An 18,965-nucleotide genomic window follows, 5' to 3' on the forward strand; every position below is an offset into this window, starting at 1 on the left:
GCACTGATGAAAGAGCTTCTTGTTTCCCCCAAATCGGCTGAGCACAGCTTTATATGGCATGCGTGTATTTGTGCGTATGTGTTTTGTGTGAGTGTGTGTGGGACTGCCCGACAATGAATACAGTTGTCCGATGCCGTTCATGACTACCGGGTTGCCACTGCTGAACTCGAACACAGGCCAATTCGGTGGACATTCAGTACATGGGACTAGCGCAAGCTTATGACCTCATGTGCGCACGCGCGCGCAAACACACACATACTCACACAAACGCACCAACAAACAACTGATCTGGTGATCCGCTGACTGAGTGCTGAGATCACAACGCAGGAACCGACAGTCTTCTACTGAGCGCATCCTTGAATTAGGGGACCAATGGCAGTCATTAAAAACAAATGAGTGTTGCAGTGCTGTTGGGTACAACAGCTCTGGCGCACTTTTGGATTTGGGATGTTTGTAGGCCCCCCCTCCAGTTGAGGCCTAACCAGGATATTACAGGGTTTTAATTAGTGCACAAACCTACTCGCTTGCCAATGTTAGGCAGTGTGTTTCAAAGCCGGTTCCCCTTCAACACTAGTGCCCCTCCCCATCCGTCTTTAATCCAGGACAGTTGTCATTATGCAACGCACACCACTACTGGCCAGAGCAGGTAGCAAGGTAATTAGGTCTGGTGGTCACATGTTAGGAAGGAGAGATGAGGGGTGAAGGGAGGTGTAGACGAAGGCTGGGTATCAACATACGTTTATGGTATTGCAGGAATTGCATCAAGATAATATTGAAGCCTTCAATGCCAAATTTAAATACCAAACCTAAACTCTTCAGGCAAATTTTCGAACCAAGTTCCTTTCAGTAAATGTAAATTTGTCCTTTTGCATTTGTTAAGAGACTAACCTGAACCCTAAACCTAAACCCTAACCAACCCTAACACCTAACCCTAATTTAAATACATGGCTAAAATGTTTCCTAAAAACATCACACATCAGACCTTTAATTCAGTATTTATTGTGCAGTAGAACTTACATTCTTAATTGAATAGATCAATATTCATGAGAAACTGACCCTAAATCAAACCAAGTGGCTTGTTTAAAACCTGCCAGTACGCCAGAAACGATCCGATGAATATTCCTGGTTATTAACTTGCAGTATGATCCGTAAAACATAAACTCAATACGATTGAACTTGGAAAGCAAACATTTGAACAGCAGATAATTCTTACTGTATTTCAGTAAGAGTTCTGTCAGCCACATTAGAAAAAAACCAAAAACATTGCGTAGGAACCGGTATTGAAGGCCTGGTATTGGTATAGAAACTACCCAGCACTAGTGTAGATTATGTAAGGGGAAAGCTATGCCAGCGAGGGGAGACTAAAAGAAGATAATTGTACAAGAGAGGTACGAAAAAAGACACCGTCTTTTGGTAGACACCGTCTCAGTGTTTGAAATCAGAGAATTGCCTCAAGCGCTGAATATCTAGTTGTGTACGGTGAAGGTGCGCGATCACGCTAAGCAGCCTGAGTAAGACTGTGTTTCTGAGACCCTCCAGATCAAAGTCAGATCAAAGTCCAGATTAAAGTCTATACGACAGAGTGCATGAATGAAGGTAGCCGGGGAACTCCAGAAAACTGCAGTGCATGTAACATAGGTTCTGCTGTTGAGGCCAACCCATAGCAACCAAAGTCAAAGACTCCGGAGCGAGGTGGTTGGCAAACAGCAGTTTGTGACCATGTACACACTTGAACTTGAGCTAGTTCAAAATAAAAGTCATTTAATATACTTTGATGTCACTGCCCAGCAGTTGCTAAAACAGGGGAAATGTTCCTTCAGGTGTTTACACCCACAACGCAGTGTTTAGAGCAAACTAGATGTGGCGGATATTAGGTGCCAATCGGTTACCGTGGTGTCACCTAAGACCTGCTTATCCATCCACTTGAAAGCGATTGGCTGACAAGCAGAGTGTAAGCGGCCGCTGCGACTTTACCCTCACAGAAACCCCAGCGAGACTTCCACTTCTTCTCCGTCTCTCATTTCAGGAGGATTGCAAACGAAAATTGGACGGCTTTGTTTTAAGATGCTCAGCGAAATCCCGTTCTGTCCTCTGTTATCGGATACAAGAGCGATTACTGGGACAACTGAACGATCACGGTTAATTTTGAATCAAGCTATTAAAGTCAGTCTTGCTATTGTGCGGCAGCCTCATATCGGAGGGGTCTTAATTGAGTCCGAATAATAAGCCACACCATCCCATCCGCTGTTCATTTTTGTAATGGAGGCCTGCGGTAACCTTGCTTTATGTAACCGTTTTCTTTAACAATCCCTCGGGTGAACAAGGGGGTACATAGAAAAAAGTTGGCGTGAAGAAGAACTTGTCTTTTTGCCACTGCTTGATTTTACACAGTGCCATTGTCACAGTGAAAGATAAAGCACGAAGTAGGAAGTAGTTAAGATGAGGTAGGGGTGGCATGACACCTCAGCGGTTAGTGCTGTTGCCTCACCTTGTAAGAAGCTCCTGGGTTGAAACCCGACTGGAGCACGCTTAGTTGTATGGGGGTTTGAAATTTCTCGCCATTTGCCTCCAATTTCCTCCCTTCTTACACATGCACTGGAAACATAATTATGTAAAATAATTATGTAAAGCACTTGGAGTTACATGTCGTGTTTGAAAGGTGCTTTACAAATAAAGGTTATTATTATTATTATTATTATTTATTATTATTAGTATTATTATATATTTTTTAATAGCTATGTGTATGTATATCTATATATCTCTCTATACTGTAAATACACTCACTTTATTAGGAACACCTGTACACCTACTTTTTCATTATAATTATCTAATCGGCCAATCGTGTGGCAGCAGTGCAATCCATAAAATCATGCCGATACGGGTCAGCAGCTTCAGTTAATGTTCACATCAACCATCAGAATGGGGAAAAAATGTGATCTCTGTGTTTTTGACCATGGCATGATTGTTGGTGCCAGATGGGCTGGTTTGAGTGTTCCATAACTGCTAATCTAGGATCTAGAATCTAGGATTCAGGCACAACAGTCTTTAGCTTACTTAGAATGGTGCAAGAAACAAAACATCCAGTGAGCAGCAGTTTGGCGGACGGGAACACCTTGTTGACTGGTTTGAGCTGACAGAGGCTACAGTAACTCACATAACCACTCTGTACAATTGTGGTGAGCAGGCACAGGCTCACCAAAACTTGACAGTTGAAGACTGGAAAAACACACCCTGAATCTCGATTTATGCTGGGGCACATGATGGTAGGGTCTGAATTTGGCACCCTCAGGCTAAATCCATGGACCCAACCTGCCTTGTGTCAACAGTCCAGGCTGGTGGCGGTGGTGTAATGGTGTGGGGAAATTTATCTTTAATGCCACAGCCTATTTGGGTATTGTTGCTGACCATGTGCATCTCTTCATGGCCACAATTTTCCCACCTTCTAATGGCCATATACACACACATGCAGATGGAGGCTGTGAAATACAGGCCAGGAAGCCAGCTTACAGCGCCCGCGGACCAACTTCAGGGTCCATCACTGGTTAGACAATGTTTCTTGTGCTTACCATGTTATATGAAGGGAACCCCTTGCTCACATGTCTATGTGAGCACAGAGAGAACATGCCGTTCTCCCCTAATCAGGAGAAAACACACTGGCAAACCCAAGACCTTCCTGCTGTGGGGCAGCAGTGCAATGCACTGTGCCACCGTGCCAATCTATCTATCTATATATAGATATACGTATATAGGTACATATACCTTTATACACACACACACACACACACATACACACACACACACATATATATACAGTATACTGTATATATATATACTGTATATATACTGTGTGTGTGTGTGTGTGTGTGTGTGTGTGTGTGTGTATACATACCCACACTGGAGAGGGGGAATTTGTTTATTGTTGTTGGTAGGCGATATCTTATCACTTTCCTGCTTGAGGAAGAAACAATGTCTGGATGTCTGGAAATGAGTCAGGGCTGACGCCCTGCCCTGGAGCCAATGCGTGGTACAGTACAGTCCAGCACCGTACACCCTGCTCTCTAGTTGCAGAACATTCCCAGGTTCCACTGTGGTCCCACCGCTCCAGTCCACTTCCTCCCATGGAACTTTTCCGGACCTTTCCGGGGACAAAGAATATTTCTGAATATGCCGGGATTGTGCGTATCTCAAGGTGTAGTATTGCTTTTTTTTTTGTGTCACCAGTCATCGGTACTGTGCCTGAGGCTGTTTGTGTGTCTGGCTACATGCTCTCCTCCCATATCGTAATCGACACATGCCGAATTCTCCACCCCGCACACTAACTGCAGCTTCTGGCTTGTTCTGGTCGGCAGGAGAAAGGGAAAAAAAAGGGGGGCAACACAAAATGCTGGTCTGTCTCAGTAGGGGATTCTGGGAGGTCAGCAGCTCTAAGTACAGAGTCGGTGAAGGGAAATAGGGTATGTGTGTGCATGTCGTGCTGGAGTCACCTGCTGGCTCCCTTGGCTCCTCTCATGTGGCTGTCCATGCCGAGAGGAGATAATCATCCTTCCTTGCCATCTATTTTCTTGTTTCTTTTTTTCTTACCGAATGTAGTCCTACAATAGCTGATGGATTATTATCTCTGCCTAGGGGTGCATAAATTGCTTGTCTCGTTCAAGCTAAATAGATCAGCTTTTCCTAGCATCCCGTGAGCGCACACTTGCAATATTGTAAACCTGGTCCACATTACGTGATTTTTCTTCAATCCTGAACGACAATGAAAAGACTGAGCAGCGCACAATTTACAGAAACAGAAACTAGCAGATTTTCTGTCTCTTCTGTGAACACACATAACAATTGCTGTCTTTGAGAAGCACAAATCTAAAGACGGAGATCAGACAAATGGTTTTTTGTGGTACTCCAGCACTCACTGCAATGAATCTTCCGTGAGATTCTCACGAGAAGTGAAATATAATGCAATATTTTTTTACACCAGAACCACATGGATGCCATACAACTCACAAATGTGGTTGTTTGTGCAATGAACTTGCAACACTGACATTATACACTTATTAAACACTTGTGAGTCTGTCACAATTCCAGAAGTTGCTCCTCTATTTGAGAAGTCCACACTCGCCCACTTGCCATTTTTTTGGCATCACCATCGTGCAGTCGCAATCTCATCGGCTGCTGAAAACTGCCGTTGTGATTTGAGGCTTTGACGCGCACACGCCAAAGGATTTTGGAAAGACTAGCCATGATAAAATACACATTTCTGATTGAATCATGACCTGGCCAGTTGGGATTGATAGAAACATATTTGAGTCTTTCACTTACACATATCAATGCCATCTATGATTCTACAGTATGACTACCCTGGACTACACCGGATTCAGCCCGATCTCAAATAAATGCCAAATCGGCACGTAATGTGGCCCCATCACTACATAGACAAACTCATAGAATAAAAATAGAATAAATATAGAAATGTTTCCATGTGAAATTTGTATCAAGTAAAGATTGATAAAACATAGCAATGGAAATGCCATCAAAAAAGTAGAAGCTTGATTGGCTTGTAACAGGCAACCCCTTGCCAACCCCAACCAAGGCCAATGACAAGGAAAGGTGGGTGTGACGATGGCATTGGTAGAAACTGCAGTGAAACTGCAGACTGTTGGGTGGCTGCTTGGATTGTTCATACACCAAGTGATGGTGGTTGGTGGTGATTCAATCTTACTTCACCGTCCCTCCATGTTAAGAGCTGCATAACAAGATGGACAAATTTCTAGTTTCTAGGACAGCATAGAAGAGGAAGGAAACAATTTGATGCAGCGTGAAGGCGTGATTCACCAGGAAATGGAAGAGATTTGGGGATAACAGGGTCCCCCGAATGCTGTTGCTCGCTAGAGACAATTGGGCGGAGAATTGAGTGAGATAACGTATTTTTGGATTGTAATAATGTCAATTCAGGGGCATTGGGACCAATAGGGGAAGGTACAAATAAATGAAAGCAACATTGACTTGAACATTTAAATGCTCTTCAAGCTCTTATTTTTAAACCAAGCGGGCCAATCTCTGAGTTAAAAAAAACAAATCAAAACAATAATAAAAAAAAAAAAGATTACCATGTTCCCCGAGATAAACATTCTAAGCAGCAAATATTTCCAAAACATTATTTTTCTTTGTTTGAACACAGACGAACAGCCTGGTCATTGTCATCTGTGCGCTCACAGTAACTAACCACAGCTGGTATGTGTTGGGCTCGGATGCTGCCATGGAAACAGAGGCAAAACAACATAACAAACCAGAGAATTAGGAAGGTGGGGGGGGGGGGGCACAGTCTTCACCAGTGGAAAGAGGAGGAAGAGTTTGAGTGGGGAGGGCCAGGGGTGTGAAGCCACTGTTAAATAATTTGTATTCTCAGTGGGGTTTCCAGTTCTGTGTGATGTTGAACCCTCTTGTTTTCTGCACAGTGTGTGCATGCTTGTGTGTGTGTGCGTGCGTGCGTGCGTGCGTGCATGGCAGCAGGTGTAAGGGTCAATTATGGAATTGTTAACCGGCGCCTGGTGCTGACGTCATTTCCTGTGAAGATGTAATGACTTTATCAAATCTTAGTTATGAGCTTACCCTAGACAACAGATATGATTTATCCCTCAATTACATTGAGGAAGCTTTGCTTGGGCCTGTGTCTGGTTTTCCTAAATTGCATTCTGCTTGTAAAAACAGCACCATCAGCTCGGCCAGAACACTGCGGTTTTGTCCTTACTTGAGAGCCTTTTGAAATTGTTACTTCATGAAAAGAATCCACTACTGCTTTTCAAGGGAAAACCACAACAATCGGATGCCTGTACAGCACAATCATTCTGTACTCTGAAACTTAGACAGTCAGTCAATGGTGGATTGCTACCCTGATGCAGGTTCTCGTTGGATTTGGAAAGAAACGGAAATAATACAGGCGTGGCGAGAAGATCACATAAAATTATTGCACAAGGGCAACAATTCAATAACCTGTATTATGATTATCGTCTTCATTATAATCTTCTTACCTTTCCTTTGAATCCTGGTGCTACCCCACCATCCGTGCTAGCCTCATGGCTAAACCCTGGCGGTGCGTTTATTCATAGCCTGCACCGCACCTCGGTATTAATAGCATCATCTCATGATCTCAAGTGAATTTAAGGCATCGCGGTGCCTTAATGAGACCACAATCTCTTGAGGAGGAAGGGGAGGGCAGAGAGAGCAGTGAGGGAGATTGGAGGGAACGAGGTTGTCCAAGACACCAGAGGAAGAGGCGGTGAAGAGAGAGAGAGAGAGAGGGAGACAGAGAGAGAGAGGCTTGGAAGGGACGTCAAGTGCTCCAGGCTTTCAACTCGCTTTCACTGCTCCCCGCCGTCTCTCACTCCTCCAAACCTCCTTCCTACTGCTCTCTCGCCTCCCCTCCCCATTTCCCTTGGGGAGTGCGGCCCGTGGAGACTCTGTACCCCCCTGTCCACCTGCCTCTCCATGCTATCTCCATCTCCCTGCCATCATGCTCGCACCTCACAGCTGTGTCCTCTCCCTCCTAGAGTCGATCTACCGCCGCGGGGCCAGAAGATGGAGGAAGCTCTACAGAGTCAACGGGCACCTCTTCCAGGCCAAGCGCTTTAACAGGGTGAGTGCCATATTATCATCATACTGTCAAAGTGAACAGTTGCTAGTTTTATATTTTTATTTAGTAGTTATGCACCAATACCAATTTTGAGCCCTAAAGTTGAAGGATCGGCCAGTGCTGAGTACTGGCCCGATCATTACTTTTACTGAGCATTTTTGAATGACACTACTAGTTCAGACCAGATTTTGGATTTTGTCTGTGGGAAATTGTGCATTGAAATCAACACATCCTACGTCTTGGGTGCGTTCATACCTGATTATAGCTGTCCAGTTGTAATCGGAACACCCAGGACACATTTTAAAGCCAGAGGCAAATAGGTCCTATGTGTCAAAATTTCTGAAAATCATGAGTTCTGGGATCCAATATACTGACTTGGCTCTTAGTATTGGACTATTCTCCAAAGTGCTCAACCTATTGTAGCCTGGGTAGGATTGGTAAATCCCAGTACACCAGGAGCATCCCTAAAATTCAGTAATTACTTCATTTTTCAAAATTCTTCCCACATATGCTCATATTAAAGGTGCAGTGTGTAGAATTTAGTGGCATCAAGCAGTGAGGTTGCAGATTGCTACAAACAAACTAAACCCCACACACGCACACCTCCCATCACCCCTCCCTTTCCAACAACGTAAGAGAAGCTGCGGTGGCTACAAGATAACATTAGCAAAGTAATGCTAAAAAGCTATTTTATTCTTGATGTTTAGTCTGATAGCTAGGTAGCTTTAGCAGGATATATATTTTATTATCTGTTTGCAGAGTCAAAGACCGCACAGACCACCCGGTAATATTACAGAGATTAGAGGATGAGGAAGAGCCAGTGTTTGGCTTGTCCCTTCTGGGCCACTGTAGAAACATGGCAGTGCAACATGGCGGCCTCCATGGAAGGGGACCCACTCCCTATGTACTGTTGATATAAAGAGCTCATTCTAAGTTAACAAAAACACGATTCTTACTTTCATGGGACTATACACCAATTAAAACATAATTATTATATTATATTCCATTCCTGCCATGTCTGTTTAGTAAATTCCACACACACACACACACACACACACACACACACACACACACACACACACACACACACACACACACACACACACACACACACACACTTTTTTTTTCTTTTTGTCTATCTCAATCAACAGACTGTTAATTAGGACACACACCAGCATTAATTTAATCTGCGTGTCCTATTCTAATAGCGACGGGCTGCATGCTAACTGGGTTTGCTCAATGCAAGACTGCAGAGGGAATCAACTAGCCTTGCCATTTTGAAAAGGAATACACACTCAAGAAGCTCAAAAGCGGATTTATTTAAGAGATACAACTTGTGTCTTTATGATGAGTAAATGTAAAAGTGAGATCTCAGTCATTTAATATGCAGCTACATTCTATGAATTACTATCTATTAACTAACTATTTTGGCTGTGTAGCCATTTATCCATCTGCTTGGCACAGTCATTATTACCCAGTGTTGCCATTATCCGGTAATTAATGGATTTTGACCGAAAAAAGGAAAATTTGTTGAATTTAAATCTACTTACGTACATATTTAAAACTCTCCGGTCATGATGTCCGGTGAAAATAATTCCCGCCAAGCCCAATTTGAAGTGCTGGGTGGATCATTTTGATTAAAAAAGTCTGCAGATCTGTTCATTTTTGCGCTCGGCAAGTTGCAACAGAGAGCCAATCAGTTTAGACAATCTAACGCTGATCTGAAAGCTTCACCTCTGACCAATCACGTTTGTCGATGTAAAAACACACACACACGGAGCTGAGACAAAGCACAGCGTCCGGAAGAGAAACAGAAAGATGATGTGTTGTTGACAACAAGGACACATGCATCCATAGTTTGGCGTTTGTTGGATATAAAAGTTCAGACCCAAAGCAGATGGTAAATATTCATTGTGAAAAATATGTCGACGGGAGGTCCAACGAAGACGGACAACACCACAAACCTAATTATTTATTTAGACCTACTTGCCATATTTATTTTGTTTTTGATTTGATCAAAATTTTATATCAGTGAAATGTTAAATTATGCAGCTGCACTTGTGACTTATTGTTCACGAACAAAAATTATTTGATTCCAAGAAGTAATATTCATAATATTTATTTATTTATTTTTAAAATTGAGTTAATTGACGGAACTTATTTCATTTTTAATGTTCAATAAAAAATATAAATATTATACATCTACATGCCTTCATGATGTCATTCTCTATATAGACTGCTTATCAGTTGTTTTTAAGTTCAATAAACACAGATAATATTTGGCCGGAATCTCTCCCGTTTGTCTGGGAAATTGAAATCTTCCAGGACACGTTGACCGGCTCCAGTTTGTTCTAACAGAAACTCTGTTATTACCTGTGATGTGCATCTTCAAGTGAGTTGGGGGTTGCCAGGTACAAAGTGCAATGGCAGAAGATTACCATCAACCAAAGGTAGCTGAATGACCCGGCAGCACCAACATGTTGAAGTTCACAGCTGATAATCACTGTGCCCAGCAGAAACAAAGAGGGCGAAAGTAGCTGTCATATGAGAAAAGTTCCCATTAATGAGACGGTCTTCCATGGAAAGCTGTTTTAATATTAAATCGGACGAACTAGCAGCTTTTTAAAAGTGACTGGTACTTACATTTTAGTTACAAGTTGCTACTCCAACAGTTACTAGTAACTATCTTAGTTTTACTAGTCAAAATGTATTAGGTACCCATAATAAATGATATACTAGTAACTATTCCAATTGTTACTAGTAACTATTGAGATGTTACTAGTAACAATTTGTACAATTGTGTCATTGAATCCTATGGGGCTCTGTGTTTCAGATGTTAAATGTTTGCCTCAGACTAGTATATATTCCCATATTTATTATTAAGTATTAATTGAGTACTTGTACTTCTTTATTAGTGACTTGGAATAGCAGCTAGTATCTAAAAAAAAAGTACTAGTAACTTAACTTGACACTTACTTTTTTTCTATAATTATATATATATATATATTTATATTATACATATATATATTATACATATATATATTATACAAATATATATATATTAAACACACATATATGTATATATATATGTATATATATATAGAGATATTTATATATAAATACATCTATATATATATATATATATATGTCTATATATACATATATGTGTGTTTAATATATATATTTGTATAATATATATATATATAATACTAATAATATATTTAATAATACATATTATTATTATAATTATATATATATATATATATAATTAATATAATTATTTTCAAAAAGTGTCAAGTCTGGGATAGCATCCAACCTTTACTGTATGTTGTAATTCAGTCAAATGTCTCTCTTCCACGGAAACATATGAACAAGCCTCAGTGGGGTTAGTTGAAGTAGTATTTGTTTGGCTTGTGTTTGCTTTGTCCTTAATGCACACCGGCTCCTCCGCTGTGGAAGACTGGAGGAGGATATTAATATTGTTACAATCAACCCTTAAGTAGCTCTTCCCATTAAAGGCGTAATGCAAGACGGGCTCTGCTGCACTCAAGGATTCTTTCAGAACACAAGCTTGTTGTGAATTTGAGAAAACCTTTTCCTTTGTGTTGTAGAGCGGCATTCTAACTTAAAATACAAATATTCTCTCTGTGTTCTTTCTATTGACGAAACTAGTGTGGATATAGTTTTTTTTCCCAACTGATATTATTTTTCGCTCAAGCAAAAGGTAAAGGTTTTTCTTTTATATTAAGTGATTCTTTATTTCAAGAAATTAAAACTCCCAGTTGCAGCCAGTCTGACTGTCTAGACCAGACAGTGTGTTAGCGCTTTGAGGGTATGTTTACTCAGCACTCCCACTGCGACCAATGCCGCTACGTCTTCACCACTGTCGATGCACTCTAAAGTGACGGTATGCGGCAGCCAAGCCATTTCAATGAAGCGTGGCACAGTTGGCGAAGCACATCAAGATCGTAAATTGCTAATCCGTCATAAACCACGGCCAAACTCATAGAAATTGCTCACGCCAAATCGATTATTCCATGATTTATTCATCAACACTGCAATTTTGGTAAAAAAGCTGCGCCAGGGGCTCATGTGTTTCTTGTTCGACCCTGCGACCACCCAGTATTCGCTGTCATCACCTGGTTACCACCTGCTCTCTCTAGAGCCAACGGCCAATATTCCATGGTATCCGGTGTAGCCAGCTGATATCCGGGCCAAGACTTCCTCTTCCGTGGTTCTGTCATTGTTTAGAGTGTGGAGAGCAAAAGAGGCAGAACGCAGTGCCCAAATTACAATCTTGGAAGCCATCGGCTATCGTCTGATGACAATTTAGCTTTTTATTAGCTTTTTTCAATTTACTACCAATGGCCAATGGGTTCTGAGATTGCCACCTGGTCTGGAATCTGTGGACGTTTGCAGCACTGTTGCTATGCGAGATTTCTATGGCTAAGCGCCATGTCTTCCTCAGCATATAAATAAGCCCAAACAGAAGTAGGTCAGCTCTCTCCTCCTTTCCCTCCCTCTCTTTCTTTCTCTCCTTCTTAATTTGTCCCTCTCCCTTTCCCCCCCCCCAATCTCTCTCTCCACTCTCTGCACTCTCTCCAAATCTCCCTTCCTCCCACTCTCTTCTTCTTTTTATCCGGCGCCCTTTCTGTCCCTTTTTCAGCTCATGCTGCTCCATCTCCTCCTGACATTGCAGCAGCAGCAGAAGAAAGATGCTTTTGTGAACCCCCCACCCCTTTCCGTGAGACATAATGGGGTCTCTTTTGCTTCCCTCTTATACACATACACGCACACGCACACACACACACACACACACACACACACACACACACACACACACACACACACACACACACACACACACACTCACACACACTTCTGGCCAACCGACCCTGGAGGGGGTCCCACCAGGGAGGAAAAGTGAGCCTCAAGCTGACCATTTAACGGCACAAAATAAGAAAGTCAAAATGTTGGAACAGAAAGATTTCCCCATTTTACGCTGCTTATACACTTAGAGTAGAGTTGTAAAAAAGAATATGCTTGAATAAAACAAAATTATCCAATAGGCCAATGGAAGATCATTTTTACAGGAAAAATGTAATAATTAAATAATTTGAATTTTGATAGAATAGATGGAATTTATCGTACAGCTTTGAAAAACAGCCCACAAATCATTCTTAAAATAAGGAAAGAATGCATCTCAAGTTTGCCATTCATAATAGTTGCTTATTTGACTCAAACAAAAGCCAGAGAGATAGCAATTTTTCCTAAGCAAGCTGACTAAACACACACACACACACACATACACGCTCCATCAATAAAAGATGTAATTCATTTTAAGGATGTAGTCGAGCTGAGGGTGGTGCGTTCATCGATGTGCACATTAAAATTTGTCATCATCCGGGATGCTTAATACAATTCCCGCAGGTCACATCTCATTTCCAGAAATGGGCTGAGGTCAGGACATTGCTCAACTTGTGAGGAAGTCTGACTGAGTTGTGTATTGCCCAGATACTGGTATGTATTTCGTAGACCAGGGGTGCCCACACTTTTTTGGCTTGTGAGCTACTTTTAAAATGACCAGGTGAAAATGATCTACCTGCATTAAAAAATGCTAAATATATTTATTTATACGTATATACTGAGTATACTTCATATATACAATATATGTTGGCGTACCTTGCATCCCTGCATGAACCCTTACGGCACAATAGCATTAAATACATTTATGGTCACTACCTTACTCTGATGACTTGCACTGAATGGAGCTGGCCAGGGTTGCATAGTCCGCACAGTAGCTGCTGGTAGCCAGCCTCAAGCAGGCTTCCAAATGATCATCCCTCATGGTGGAACGCTATTTGGACTTAATAATCTTCATGTGGGAAAAGGCTGACTCACATAAATAAGTAGAGCCGAATAATGCAGTCAAGGAAGGCTAATTTCCTCATGTTTGGGTAATTTTCCTCTGTGAGTAAGTTCCAAAACAGTCCATGAGCCCTGGACTTGAGCTGAATGTCAGCCTGTAGTGTCAACATCTCATCCTCCACTGCAGACCAGTTCAGGTGAAACAGTGTTGTTATCTTTGATGCGAGTGAATCAACCTCAATATCTTCCCTAATGGCGGAACACATAAATGTAGTGATTGGCTCGAGTAAAGCAAAGTCTTGAAACCATTTGTCAAAGTCTGACAGACAGTTTTCAATCTGCTCTGTGTAGCACTGTCAAGCTGTGCACACGCCTTCCCTTGGGTCTCCAGCCCTGATGCAAGGTTTTGAAAGTTCCCCAAATCATGGCGCTGCAGCTTTGAGGACAGAAGTTGCATTTTTCATTTTGTCTTTTCCTTGCAGCTGTAAATTAAGCTCATTCAACATGTTGGTCAGATCGGTTAAAAAAAAAATTATAAAAAAATTTGAATGGCACGCGATCTACCCGACTACCTTTGTGAGCCACCGGTATTGGGCACCTCAGTCGTAAACAGTCTTCACCCTAACACTTTTGACTTTGACTTGAGTCGGTTAAGCCAGTTTTTCTCAAATGGGGTGCCCATAACCCTAGGCGTACTTTGGGGTACTGCAGGGGGTCTGCAAATTGTTATGTATACTGTTTAATCTTAGATCTTAGAGGGGTTACATGACTATAAAAAAGTTGGACCACTTGGTTAATTTGCGGTCAATTTTACCACAAAAAGAAAATCATGAAGCGTCAACTCAAGTCAATTATTGAAACAAATGATATAGCCCTTATATACAGTACAGTCTCAAAGGGCTTCACAAGTCAATATGAAAGAGATCATGGCGCTCATGGTGGCATGCTGCACCTGGGCAATTAGATTCATGATTCCTAGGTCTCATTGCCTGGGTTGTTCATGGCATGAACCGCTGTGTGCATTGAGACAGACTCATTAATTAGGTCTTGTGTGCATTTGTGCCTATGGTTCTAATTTTAATTTGATGACTTGTCAAACTAACTATGCAGGATTGTTAGAAGGATTATGTCATGTAGACCATTGTGCACCTAAATATGTTCATATATTCTCACCTTCACAAAACCATACTTCTGATAATGTTGGCTGGCAAATATCAATAAAGGGAGTACTTCTTCTTACTTCGATACTGAAGTAGCTTCTTGCGAGCCGACCTGCTACTTTTCTACTGTCTTGTCTCCACAAAGTGCATTTTAGAGACAAGACAGAAGACTATTAAACTGTAGTTTATTGCCTTCATTGTACTATGGAGTCCTGTTTAAGTATTTTTGCATAGGAGGTTTGCACCTGCTTCCTATTTTAATCATAAGTATATTTTTAGAGACTTAGATTGTGAAAGGAATAGAAATCAATGGCAAAATTTTTTTTTTTTATTCTCGACACGGTGACCACAGAAGCTTCAGATAAAAATGAGTGGCAGTATATGGATTTATATGGAGGTATGGAACATATACAGTCAAATGTTACACACAAAACTTCTACATTACTTCAGGTCTTACGTTATTCGGCAGCGGTGTATAGACAACTGGTTATATTTTCAAACATACAGTCATACACAGAGTCACCAATAACCTAACAATACTGTCTCCAAATGTCATCCATCAGTGGATGCTTGACTCTGGACCTCAAGGATCAGCTGCTCCACGGGAAAGAGAGCTGAGTGATGATGCTGGTATGAAATGCCCAAGATCTCATCAGCAGGAAACTTACAGTTTTCCGACCATCAGAGAGTGAAAAATCTGTTGATTCTGACCGGTTGGCGGTCATATGCACTAAGTGTGAATAATTTTGTCAATCAATGTGTAGAGCAAATGAACCTCCCGAAGCCGCTGCAGTCTCATATCTCAAATGTCTCTGTGGGATGTCCAGCCCAGTGTGCATTGCTTCCCCTTGCGGTTCACCGTGCCTAGCAGCGCAGCCTGGTCAGGCTGTTTACAGGGGGCCCAGGAAAAGGTCATTAGCTGGGAAGCCCCATGAGGTGTGCTTTTGGCCAACAGTGGTCTGGAAGAGGACTCAGACTTTTGGGGGCCACTTTGTAAATACCAATGGAGGATGGAGGGATTGTATTTCTTGTTTAAGAACACATAGCATGCCAACCGAGAAAGAATAATGACTGAACTTTCAAGCAGACAATCTGGGCTTTGAAGAATAAGGGATAGTTGCATAACAGACCATCTCAGGCACCTATCGCAACCAATTACTGAAAAGGCTCACCCGGAGATGTTATCCCATCTTTACCGTTCTGCTCTTCCTGCAACAGCTAAGCAGAGCATAAAGTTACAAAATGCCATAACGCTGGGGGTCTTTTTTTAAGAACAAGGGCCAAGGCCAAGAATTTGATGTAATTAATCCATTATTTTTTTGTGCCCAAATTTCTTACCAGATCTGGAAGGGGAGATTGAAGAAACACTTTGAAGTCTCTCTGAAGCATTTCCATAGCAACAGTATTTGGATGGCTGTTTTTTGCTTTGTTTTGTTCCCCCTTTACAGTAAGCCGAGGCAGACTCAGACACGATCAGTACAGAGCAGTGTTTTTTTGTCCCCCCCCCAAAAGGCAATGGAAGTAAGCTCCAGGGACCACCACCCTGACAGAACACAGGGTTGAAGTTGATGTGAAGAAAGAAAGTTGTTTCCCTTTTGCTATGAGAAAAAGGGATATTTTGGTATATCGTCTGTAGTGAGCTAAAAGAGAGGTCAAAGTTGTCGAAGGGTGAAAATAATTAATAGCAAAAGTCATATACAGCAGAATAGAGCATGGGCAGCCCAAAACAATGGGACATTCAAGCTGATTACCGCACAAAAAGCAAGTCAAGGGGAACAGAATGGCCATAGAAGGCACTAGATGAGAATTCTAAGGAAATGTGTATGCTAACCTTCTCATGTCTGCTCCCCAGAAAGCCTACTGTGGCCACTGCAGTGAACGGATATGGGGGCTGGGGAGGCAGGGCTACAAGTGTATCAACTGCAACCTGCTGGTCCATAAGCGCTGTCACAAACTCATCCCTCTGACCTGTCAAAGGCTTATGGTGAGTACCTCCCAGGAAGCCGCCGGTCACGCAGATAGGGGCGGGCACTTGGCCACGGGCCCCCGTCCCGAGTGAAAGGGTCATCGGCCATCTCTGTACCACTGACTATTCCACCGCGTTAGCTCAATGGGAACTCTGTGAAGTTAGTTTCGAGGCATCAGCATTGGTTTGGCTTCTTCATCTCTCCCAGCTCCGCTTCTCTGTGACCTCAAAAAAAGTAGAAGCTCTCTTTATGCATTTTTTTTTTTTGACATTTTTGCGTGTCAATATGGACTGTCTGAGGCTTGTCTTTCTCGAATGCGCTCTGCTGTATTTAACTGACTAACTTATTTTTGCGGTGTTGTGACACCTCAAAGTGCCTCAAAGTGACTGCACAGAGCCAAAGTCCTGCTTGGAAAATCACTTGAGTCAATATAGTAATCAACACTTCTGCTACCAAACCCTAATGGCAGTAGCAATCGTTGCCATGCAACCTGCAATCTCCTTTTTAGATTACGTCATCATATTCAGTGGCAGATAAGTGAGCTTTACACTTAGTGCTGAAGACTTTTCACCAGTGGGACACCAGCCACCCCCCCCCCCCAATCTGCAGCACACACACACCACACCACACCACACCACACCACACCACACACACGCACACACCCACACACACCAGCCAGTTGTATCCCAACAGCCATACCACTTCCATGACAGGCTCTTCTCTCTTCCCCCCTCCAACCCCCAAGGATTCAGTCATGCCATCACAGGAACCCCCCTTAGATGAGAAAGGTGAAAAGGAGGATCATCCGCCGGAAGATACAGAGGACACAGGTGGGAATTGGTTATCATAAACCCATTATTTATTTTTTCTTTAACAATTAGATGGTATAATGGTTGCTGATGGAACGGTGCCTGCTGGTTTATTTTCTGCAGAAATGATCTCACGAGAGCATGTCTTTCCTATTGTTGCCTTCCCTTCAACAACTGCTTTAGAATTTGGACTGAGAACAGATAGCTGGGTGCCAAAGAGCGAATCAATCTGGAATAAGCCCTTGTATTGTAGTGTATTTAGGTCCTTATGGGATGTTCGCTTAACAGCAGAAGTTAGGCTAATATACAAGTGATATTTGAACATATATTTTTGAAGTGGTTCTTCTGGGAATTCTGAGAACTGAATGTTTCATACCGAAACACAAGTAGACTTGGGAGTAATAAGCCTACTTGGAGCTAAATCAAGCTAAAAAAAAAAGACGTAATGGTAAATGTTAGAAAGATTATCACCACTACTGACCCCTGAAGATAATCAAGCATTGTTCCGGTCATGCTCTGGGACCAACAACCATCACTTCAAATCAGTGACTGACTATTACGAGGCTTAACTTAACTACAAAGGCAGCGTCATTAGACCCCAGGAAACTGGGCCGACAGACTACACCTTCATGAAATACAAATACAAAAGCTCCAATTATAAAATAATTGCATCTCTCTATGATCGTCTAATTCGGCTCACTGTAGTAAGTGTACTGAACAGTTATGATCCATTAGTGAGTGGACTGACCCCGTTTGTCAGGCAGTTTTTGTTCAACCAGACTGAGCATTGCATCGCCCTCTGCTGGTCAAAAAAGGAATGACACGTGAAACCTGTCAACACAGAGATAAGAGTAGCTGCTAAATGGAAGGGTTAGGTGGGAATGGAATTCATAATTTTCCCATGGACTCCTTGTGAAGATTGATCAAGACATTTACATCCTAAACGTTTTTTTTCCCTCCGTCGGTGTTCGCAGTACCTTTCCTACCGCACAGTCGCACCGTGGATAAAACGGAGGATGCCGATCCAGAGGTGAGAAGGAAACTGCTTTGCCAGACAGTTTTTTGCCTAATGATGTGCTGCATAATATAATGTATTTTATACTTCCAGTGTTTTAGTCAAAATAACGGAAACATGAAAAAGGGATTTAACTTTAAGTAGCTAAATCACAATCAAAAACACAGCTGCAATGGTGAGTTATATTAGGCTGCCAGTTAGCAGTTTGTGTCGAACTAGAGTGAGGGTTAGGGTTAGTCTGACAATTAGCACTTTGATATGTGAGCTACATGAACCCGCTAACTGAGCATGCCAAAGGTGCCAAATAGTGAAGCAAACACAGAATTATTTAATGTTTGAGGAGGAACAGTCTGGAAAATTATTTTCCAACTATGGGCCAACTCCTTCAGCGAAGGGGCTCAGAGGTCACAAGTCAAAGCTCACCAACTGGGATAGACAGACACTTAAGAGTGGATAAATGTGAGGCTGTGCCACAGAAGCACAACCTCGAAAATTTAGAAAAACAAAAAGACCAGTTTCCCA

General features: G+C 42.1%; 1 protein-coding gene across 1 annotated transcript in view; it reads left to right on the top strand.

The window, feature by feature from the left end:
* The window catches only part of prkcz (protein kinase C, zeta), a gene marked incomplete at its 5' end in the record, with an annotated part of 107,865 nt that overhangs the window by 61,896 nt on the left and 27,004 nt on the right, over nt 1-18,965 (top strand). Inside the window, 4 exons of the mRNA XM_080015165.1 lie at nt 7,542-7,627; nt 16,505-16,636; nt 17,365-17,449; nt 18,403-18,458. Coding sequence (XP_079871291.1) covers nt 7,542-7,627; nt 16,505-16,636; nt 17,365-17,449; nt 18,403-18,458 — 359 coding nt within the window. The remainder of the gene's footprint in view (nt 1-7,541; nt 7,628-16,504; nt 16,637-17,364; nt 17,450-18,402; nt 18,459-18,965) is intronic.

This window comes from Zeus faber (assembly GCF_960531495.2).
Source record: "Zeus faber genome assembly, chromosome: 15".
NCBI classification, from domain to species: domain Eukaryota; kingdom Metazoa; phylum Chordata; class Actinopteri; order Zeiformes; family Zeidae; genus Zeus; species Zeus faber.